This window comes from Chanos chanos, chromosome 8, assembly GCF_902362185.1.
Source record: "Chanos chanos chromosome 8, fChaCha1.1, whole genome shotgun sequence".
NCBI lineage: Eukaryota > Metazoa > Chordata > Actinopteri > Gonorynchiformes > Chanidae > Chanos > Chanos chanos.
Genome location: NC_044502.1, coordinates 15,220,022 through 15,230,021, shown reverse-complemented (window position 1 = coordinate 15,230,021; position 10,000 = coordinate 15,220,022). Strand labels below are relative to the sequence as shown.

Sequence of the window (10,000 nt, the reverse complement as noted above, 5' to 3'; positions counted from 1 at the left end):
TTTTTTATCTGTACTGAGTAGCTTCACCAGCAGCTGTGTGTATGTTTTTTTACTGTGAGAGAGTAGAAGACACCCCAACAGTGAGTTTTGTTAAGTTTCCAAACCAAACAGAACAGAAAAACAAAATCAAACAAACAAACAGAATAAATCACCACAGCAACCATAAGCAGGAAACGTTTTGTTTGGTTAGGGAAACAATTAGTGTGGTTATAGTAAAAAACACCCCAGCTAGCTTTTTTTTTTTTTTTTTAAAAAAAGATAAAACAGCTTTTCAGATCACACCATCTTTTTTCCCCCCCAGGACAGTGAGCGGAGGACAGCTTGACACAGTGTCACCGTCATCCACTCTCTGTCTGTCCCACGCCCACTGTGGGCCCGTGAACATGCACCTACACACACATGCAGATCATGCAGAGATTTCTTTTTGTGCGCACACACACCTGCGCGCACACACACACACACACACACGAGCCTGAGAGTAAGAGAGAGTGAGGCAGCCCAAGAAAAGAGCCAGAGAGGACGCAAGTCCGAGGTTGATTGTTTTTTTTTTTTTTCTCTTCTTTTTTTTTCTTTTCTTTTTTTTTTTTGGTGAAACCATTGTCATACCAACCTCCAACATTAAATTGCTATGTCTGACATAGATATTTTCCCCTTGCACTCTCAACTTGCTCTGTGGAGTCAAACAAAAAAATGAGACACAACCAAAATAAACCAAAAAGCAATTCATAAGTGAGAATGTGAAAAGCTTCCCAGATAGAGAGGAGCACAGTCCATGTGAAAAAGCTGGAGCACAAACACTGACGACCTGACGCTGGCTACGAAAATCCAGCATCATCGATTTTCCAAAGCCAAAGCCACCGGTTTGACGCAGCAAGTTTGTAAAACTGCACAGGAAATACCATTAGCCCATAGAGAATAGAATGAAGAGGCTTTGATTGGTCCACTGGGAGTGGATTAATTAACATATCAGTGTATAAATGATTTTGATTGGATGGTTGGTGTTGCTTTAGAAAACCTCAGTGTTTTGTGTTTCCTTTTCAAATCACAAAATCATATCACAGATCAACATGGTATCAAAGGGCAGAATTTACACAGACTCAAATGAGCAGAGAGAAACATGCCACACCCTCCACCCACAGACAATTAATCCAAACTCAGAAAAACACAAAAAGGATATGGATAAAAAAAACCCAGGCATTTCTACTAGATGCAAAATTATAAAATGATATTTGAAAACAAAACTGAAACCATGAAACAATTAGCCACTCCATCAATCAATCAATCGACCACTGAAATGATCAATTAACCTTTTTCTCTGAGGGTTCAACTTCCTCACGGCCCTTCTGTCATTGCACGATTGGTAGAAAAGTTGGAAAAATAAAAACGACAGATTAGGGGTGGAGAAAAAAAGATTAATTTAAGCCACAACTCTGTGTGTGTAATTGAAAGGAGAAGAGATGCATGATGGGGAATGGGTTTTGAGGTGCCTTCACAGACCTCGCCGGATTGGCTGGTGTCAGCTGCTGTTCCCGCCTCCTCGCTAAGCTCCGCCTCCACCTGCGTGGTCTGAGTGGTGAGAATGGTTGACGGAGAGTCAGGACAGGGAAAGAAAAGGTGAAATGGATGACGGGAAGAAGCTTGAATTCCCAGCAGGAGCGCGCACACACACACACAGACATGTGTTGTGTGTAGGTGTGTCTGTGATGTCATAAGGAGGGGGCCCTGAGCTCTGAGATTGGTCAACCAGAGCACTGAGGGGGCGTGGCAGGAGGACTTTATTTGCATGCTCTTTTTTTTTTTTCTCTTGTCAAGACGCAGTGAATTCCATTTTTTTTTCTATAGGACCCCTATACAAAATACCTGAACAAATTTGGATAAAATTTGGGGCAGGTCTAGTTGTATATTGACAATTACCAAGGGAAATGCACTCTGTGTTTTTCCATTTTTTCTCCTTGTTTTTGGTATAAAAAAAATTGAATAGACTTTTCTATTTCAGTAAAATTAGAGAGATTACATTCTGGAGATATACAGGATAAAGCACATTTGACAAAACGTTAGCCGTGATAACCTTGAGAACTGCGCTAATTTCGACGTAAAACGTGATACACTTGAATAAAGCTCTTCTAAGCTCAGACTTACAAATACTTCAATGCCATCTAAGAAACTGGATGATCTAAGTTCATATATCAGCTTTATAAGCACGAGATCCAGACACAACCAGATAAAGAGCCTCAGGACAGCGAAGGGAGCGTGAAGATTTACAGTTACAATTCTCCACTAACAGGTCCACCCTGGGGTGGGTAGGGTGGGAAGGGAAGGTCGGGGGGGAGACAGAGAGTGAGGGAGAACGGGGGAGACAGGTGCAGCTGGTTGGGGGGGGGGGGGGGGGGGGCAAAGGGAGTGTGAGGAGGTGTACAGGCAGAGTGGAGACTGTTTTGGGAGGGGGGGGTGGGGGGTTTAATGGGGCAGGACGGTGGTGTTCAGGCTGCGGGATCACACATCTCCTCCTGGGCTGTACCCGGGTCGGCGAGCTCCGCTGGGCACAGTTCCCTCGGCACTTTGGGCTCTAGGTAGCACAGAGACAGCGCCAGGGGCAACGCCAGGGCGAGGGAGATGGCCAACGACTGGCAAGCCGACATCAGCACGGCGAAAATGAGCAGGAAGGAGGGAAGGAGAGAGGGAGAGGAAAGAGGGAGGAAGCGTTGAAGCCTGGCGGGTAGAAAGCATGTGCAGTGTTCGGGCAGAGCGGGGAAGCAGAGGTAACCGTCCTCATCCAGGATGGTGGGCATGTGAAACCCTTTACAGAAGCCCAGCATGGAGAAGCTCGGCTTGGGGAGGGTGTCGTGGGAAGGTGGGGCGGCTGGATCGGCGGTCTCGGAGACGTTATCTGCAGCAGGGGGGGACGGGCTGGCCCAGTCGGGAGGTTTCTGGCCGGATTCGCTGTCGCCGCGTTCGGAAAAGCCAGAGTCCAGGCTTCCGAAGAGCTGGGCTTCGAGCGAAGAGGACCAGGGGAGGGGGTCGTCCTCCGAAATGTCCGACGGGACATCGAGTTCGGAGATGGTGTCGAGGGCGTGAGGCAGGGACGATAGGGAGGAAGAGGAGGAGGGTGAGAAAGGGAACATGAAGATGGACTGCGGGGGGTGGGGGTGGGGCATGGTGGCCATGGCAACAGTACCACAAAGTCATGCGGCGGCGGTGTGGAAAAAACGGAAGAAAACAAACAAACGCATAGCGACCGAGGGAGGGAAAAACAGAAGAGGAAATGGGAAAAAAAAAAGAATAAAATGTGCGTGGCAAACGAAAAACAGACGGTGTACAGGAAAAGAGAAAGACAGGAGAGAGAAACACATTATTAGTCAGTAGGAAAAAGGCAAAGGTCAAACGTCACGGGTGCAGCCAAGTGACACGGAAGGTGGTACGTCTACATGTACGTGTATGTGTGTGTTTGTGCGTGTGTGTGTGTGTGTGTGTGCGAGGAAATACAGACGGGGAGTGACAGAGGACCAGGAGGTTCCCACAGTAAAGGAGTGAGACAGTGGGGTTGAGGGTGTATGTCTAGGGGGGGAGGGAAGGGTGCGGTGGAGGGGGGGGGGGGGGGGGGGGGGGGGGGTCCAAGCATTCTACAGCTCCACACTATTTAAACCTAGACCGTCTCATGGTACAGCATCAGTGCTTGATCAGAGAGAGCCAATTAGCAGCAAAAAGAAAGAGGAGCAGCACAGGAAACAGAGGGGACTGCTGTGTCTCAAGGACACAAAGTTCGTCTTCCGCTAACGAACGTAATCCAATCAAAATGGGCGGTTTTGGCTGATCTCTAGAACTGAACTGATGCCAAATCGATAACGACCAATGGAATCCCGCAAACCTGTGTCCCTCAGACGACCCACAAGGTACCGAATTTATCTGTCGAGTAGACCGCGTCTCTGTCAAATACTGATTTTTTTTTTTTTTTCGTTGACTAGAGACAACATGAGAAGACAGCACAAACTTGTCTACGCACCCCCCCCCCCCAAACTTTCTCTTGTACAAATCCGTCCAGTTACCAATTCCGCTCTAGGCTGGTTATGTAAGCATGAATGTGGTCTTTCACGGCCTACCGTATGAATAAAAATGTGGTCGTTTGGATGGAGGAGGGAAAATGTCAACCAGGAGTCCCAGACTGTTCAGTAATGGACACACTCAGTCTGGGTCAGAAGGTCAAACTACGCTTTTACCATATATGGTACTGTAGTCTATTGGTGAGAGAGATGGCTGTTAACAGCGGAGAGACGCTGATAGCATTACACTGAGATGAGTGTGTGGTTGTCCCTTACAGCTGTTGTCTCTAAAAAATCCCACGGACCTGTTTTTCCTGACTAACACTGAACGCTCTGCAGAACCTCTGTACAGAAATGTTTGAAATGAGATTATTTCATATGTAATGTAACCTGCAATCATTTAAAACCCATTTAGCACAGATATACACAGTCAACTCATCATAGGACACTTGTGATAATACCTTAGCATTTCCATGTGAGGTTGAAAAACAGAAAAAAACAAAAACAAAAAACAGTAAACACAGTGTAACCACATTTGCTTTGACAGGTTACTCAGAACAGAGAGGATATAATCATTTAGTTCATTCATTCATTACAGTTGGAAACAATTCAGGACAAATTACAAATGAAAAAAAAAAGAGGGAAAAAAAAAACAAAGACAAGAGACTGTCAGTTGCTCCACGGCTGCTTGTGTTCATCTGTTTGCTTGTCTTGGTCTGTAAGAAGAGAGGAGGGGCAGAGAGAGAGAGGAGGAGAGATAGTCTGGTTACGTTTTTCTCACCTTAGAGTCAGAGGAGAGCTCAAGGGCGGGGTCATGGCCATTCTCCTTCTCACCAGCACTGAGGGGAGGGGCTGAGTGATCACTAACACTCACCACCGGAGCTACGGGACGAGAGAGAGAGAGCGAGAGAGAGAGAGAGAGAGGACAGACAAAAACACCCTCAGATTAGAGTGAACGTTCCTTGGGTTCTCACTCTAGTTTGAGCCAATTTAAAGTAGGCTACCGCTCTCTCTGGAGCTTCTGCACGCCACACCAAATGTGAATTTTTAACAACACTCCATCGCTCTAATTAACCCAAGAACAGAACTAGGACACTTGGCAGTTCACTGATTTAACACGAGGGGGCAGTGTATCTATTACAGAGAGCACGTTCGCTCATTCGGAACACCTCACAGGCGAAGATAGTGTAACACAGTGCCAAAACGAGGCTGATTAGACGTAAAATTCGGGGAAAATGCTCGGGAGCTTTACTTGATTTGAACGGCGTCTGGAACGCTCGGGTTTTGACGTAAAAGAGACTTGTTCGAATCTCGCTCTCACACGTTCCCGAGTGTCCCAGTGCGGACTGCTCCATGTTAGTATTTCCATAGCCAGAGAGCGTTAAACCGCCACCCTCAGAGCTGCTTTATGGTCGGAACGTGAAAAGACAGGTAAACAGTTCCCCCTGGCCTGCACACAGGCAGTTTACAGTAGACCGCTGTTCTTCTATAGGACTGTGTGGGAAGGGGAAAAAAAAAAAGGAAAAGAAATTGAAAACAAAAAAATAAAAGACTGCTAAGCACTGAGGTTTTCTCTGATTTGGTGGGACCCCTCACATTGTATTAGCGGTTGAATTTATCGAAGTGACATATCTTGGCACCACACCTGCTATGGCACAGAAAAACACAGGGGTACAGCACAAGGGGGAGGGGGGGGGGCAGAAAGTATTTAAAAAAAAAAAAAAAAAAAAAAAAAGGTGCCCTGGGAAGGGTTATCTACAGTTGGCTACAGGACAAATCACACCCATTTTGTCAGATCTCTTTGTACTCTTCTCCCTTTCCGCCGAGCCTCTGAATGAATCAAACGCTTCTCTCCTTTTGAAAGGAAACACGGTGAATCCAAAGCAAACTATACAATCGGTTCAGCCGCAAGCGTACAGAACGGCAACTCGGGTGCGTGGTTGTGTTAATAAGAGGCTTTGTTGCTTTTTTCTATTGAAGATTTCCTCCCTCTCTCCAGGTTATGATACTCTGAAACCATGCATTCAAGCAAGAGCTACAAAGATTTTAAAGAATGTAACCGCAGCAGTGGAAGCCAAAGCTTCTGTTGGTTCCTGTGAAACTCAACATTTTGCTGGCTACCATGGAATGTTCCAGAGTCTTTCAGTGACATCACTGTCCTCTTTTTTTTTTACTTTTCCTCTGGGGCAAAGACAGAGAGAGAGAGCGAGAGAGAGAGAACTGTATCGTGATATTCAGGTCGCTTTGTGTCTACATAAATTCCTTTTGTTTATCAGAAACATTGACATGTTTTATTGATGGATTGATTGTTTTAATGGCCGACGGGTATCGGTCTCTCTCCTGTGAGTGTGTGTGTGTGTGTGTGTCAGGAGTTCTGTTGAACTAACAATTACCAAATGAATGACAGAGGTCAATGAGAGAGCATTTTGTCAACGAAGCAGAGAAGAAGTGGTTTGATTTGACAGTGCACTGGAATCGCTACAAAAGGTTTAATGATGTCTCTCCTACCTCAGATCAATCCACGATGGACTTGTTTCTCTTTCAAAGTGATATTATAGAATAAAATAAATAAATAAATGCAACATGACATAACTACAGTTGTCAATAAAATGTAAAAAGGAAGCATTTTGAGAATGAAAATTGGACAAATTACCGTACAAATTTAAATATCAAATCTCCATCTGCGTGTACTTCTGGGTCAAAGGTTACACGCTAAAGATTCAACAGCTTTGCGTATAGAGGCGTGTGCTAAACTAACGAGCGTGAAAGAAAATCCTGAAGTAAGCTACCTGACTCATCCAGGCAGAAAAGTCTCATTTTAAAAAAACAAACACGCAGCGTCAACAAAGACAGAAACACACGGGACTGCTGTTTTTTCAGAACTGTGTGCCTTCTAATGATAAATATCTAATGAGTGTGTGTGTGTGTGTGTGTGTGTGTGTGTGTGCTGTCCCCTGTCACACACTGTCTTTCATTTCCTCTTTTTTAGAATCATTCTAATCCCATCCCCCTATCCATCTACGTGAAAGGAAACAGATGTGAGAGCGACTTCCTGTGTCTAGCGGCGACAAAGATAAACTGATGTGCGTTCACACGTGGACGTTGGCGTGGAGCAGAGCGGAGCTCTCTCTCTCTGGCGAGAACCCCAGCTTTCATGTTTCAAACCAAAACAGGGACAGTTCAGTACCTGCTCATCCATCCGTTCACGTCAGACGAAGAAAACACGCTTCTGGAAGATTTCCAGGAGATAACCAAGGTTCAAAGTCTGACGGCATGCAGTGAGAAAGCGTCTTTTAAAGCGACGGTGAAGGAGAGGAAAGTCATTATGGGGGCATACGTGTCGTTTCTTGCCAGGTGGAGAAACTAATCGACGAGTTCCGTGGGATTCTTTTCTCCGCTCGTAACGGTTTCTCTCTGGTCTTGCTTAGAGGGCTGTATGTTATTTTGCTTTAAGCTGAGTTCATTTAACGGGCAGTGTTTAAGATGCATGTCTTCGATCTCTACGCTCTGATTGGCTGAAGGCTATATGGGACTTCGATCTCTGATTTGCTTAGACGCCCCACCAAAGCAAATAGAAAGTGTGACCTTGTATGACAGAGATCACAGAGAAAATTCAGGTGAAAAAAGCAACTTGGCTGAAGTTGTTGATTTGATGTTTAGATTCTGGGTGGTTGGCAATACATATTATGTGGGATGTGGGTTATCGTAAAACATGCAAACCTTTCTTTTTTTTTAAGTTATGTTTAGACTGCACATTCTCTGACTTACACATGCACACACACACACACACACACAGACACAGGTCACAGGTGTTTACCTCCGTCTAGGCTGCGGGAGATGCGTTTGCTGGAGGTTCTCTCAAAATACGGAGCAGGTCGGTCAATGAGGGCGCTGGCCTGCCGTGTCTGGGCCTGGGTCCGCCCACTGTAACGGAACTTAGAACCCAGAGTCAAGAACTTGGCTTTGGTTGGCTGGTCTGGAGTCATCAACCTACAGACCAAAACACACACACACACACACACACAAACAAACAAAATGAGTCACCAGACGGGAAACACTCTGTACTCTGACGTAGCATCTACAGTTTTTCCCCGTTCCCATCTTACCAGAGAACGTGGTTCGTAAGCATGACTCACCAGATATAGTGACTCCTCAAAGAAAGAGGAAAAAAAAAACAAAAAAACCCCCCCCACTAAAACACAAGTAACAAAACTATCTAACGCACATCAGTGTGAGAGTGAGTCAGAGAGAGAGAGAGAGAGAGAGAGACGGGAAAAGAGGGCATGAAGACTGTTTTTAAACACGGAGCGCGGAGACGGCACGGCTCGGCCAGTTCAGGTCTCTGGGCCGGAGCGTGGACGGCAGCCGAGCCAAAACCACGGTGATATTATAAATAACATTAAATTCACTGGGAGCCGCCTGGCGTTCCTCTGGAGCTTTCTCGGCCTTCGTATCTGTAATACTTTGCAATCACGTGTGACACGCCGTTTAAAATGTAAGAGCTGAATTTATGCCAGTCACTGGCGTGTATGAATTTGAATACACATTGGTCTTATACTTAAATAAATGGGGTGGCTTAAGGAGGCTTTACTTCAGCCAAGAGCTGTTTTTTTTTTAATACATCTCTCCCCTCTCAACAAAACTGAAATAAATAAATAAAATAAAATGAAATGAAATCCATGTGTGATGACCCTGTCTGAGAACTATGTTATCCATTCATTTGACCATCCATTCCTCACTCATTGGCTCACTCAGTCATTGTACGGGGGGAAAAAATAAAAAAAGAGAAAAAACAAAACAAAACAAAAACAACTTTGACAGGATTGTGGACTGTGTAATGGCCACAACTGTCAACATGCACTGAACACCTTCCCCACCCTGTTCTCCCTGCACAGACACCACGGTAGGTGTGTGTGTGGGTGTGGGTGTGTAAAGGGGTTTCCTGCCCATATCTTCCATATCCCACACCGACATACTCAATCAGAACACAAGCTCAGTGGGATGTGCCGGCATGTCACACACACACACACACACACACAAACACACCCACATACTCTCTCCCTCATTCTCTCTCACACACACACACCCATGCAGTCTGGGCCAGAGAACATGATGTAACTAGCAGAGCCCAGATGTGAAGAGGAAATGTCCAGTGTATCTGATATATACACAGTGATCTCTTACACACACACAGACAGGAAGAGAGGGGTTTGGCTCCTTCAAACACAAACACACCCACACACACGATACCAAACTCACTCCTCAAATCTGTCCAATACATCATTACACTCTATCTACATGAGCCCAACCCAAATGAGATATCGGCACATCTGACACCATACTTTTTACACACACACACACACACACACACACACACACACACACACACCCACCTCCTTCATCACCCTCCTAACAGAGGGGGAAAGTGCAGGCCATAACACTACTGAGACACAGGTGTTCTGCATCAGCTCCTACTGCCCATCCTGGCTCTTTTACAGAGCACCAAGAGAGAAAGGGAAGAGAGAGAGAGAGGAACGAAAGAAAGGAGGGAGACAAAAGGGGTGCGTGCGCGCATCCCAGCGGCCCATCAGACGGAGCAAGTTTGCTCGCCCGGCGTTCGCCGAGGTTGTTTCTCCTTCTCTTTCTCTCGCACTCTCTCTCTCTCTCTAAGACTCTGTGCCAAGAATAACAGGGCGAGAGCAAAACGTCTGTGGATCTCTCCCTCCAAATCTGCTTTCAATCTGGCTCTGTCCGACGTCTCTCCTCAAAACCTTGTCAAACACCCAAGAGCCAAGCAGCAGGTACTGTTTATTCAAGGCGTTCTGTCAGCGTTCCAGCGCCTGTCTTTCACCATAACCAATAAATGACGTCAACTAAAAACTACCCGTAGGATTGGGGGGGGGGGGATCTGAATTGAAAAGAGAGACAGAGAGAAAGAGGGGAATAAAAGAGAAAGAAAACTA

At 45.9% G+C, this 10,000-nt stretch overlaps 1 protein-coding gene across 1 annotated transcript in view; it reads right to left on the bottom strand.

Moving 5' to 3' along the window:
• The window catches only part of epb41l2 (erythrocyte membrane protein band 4.1 like 2), a 66,265-nt gene that overhangs the window by 11,404 nt on the left and 44,861 nt on the right, over positions 1–10,000 (bottom strand). Inside the window, exons 11-13 of the mRNA XM_030781900.1 lie at positions 7,855–8,027; positions 4,819–4,919; positions 611–670 (exon numbers count right to left, since the gene is read on the bottom strand). Coding sequence (XP_030637760.1) covers positions 611–670; positions 4,819–4,919; positions 7,855–8,027 — 334 coding nt within the window. The remainder of the gene's footprint in view (positions 1–610; positions 671–4,818; positions 4,920–7,854; positions 8,028–10,000) is intronic.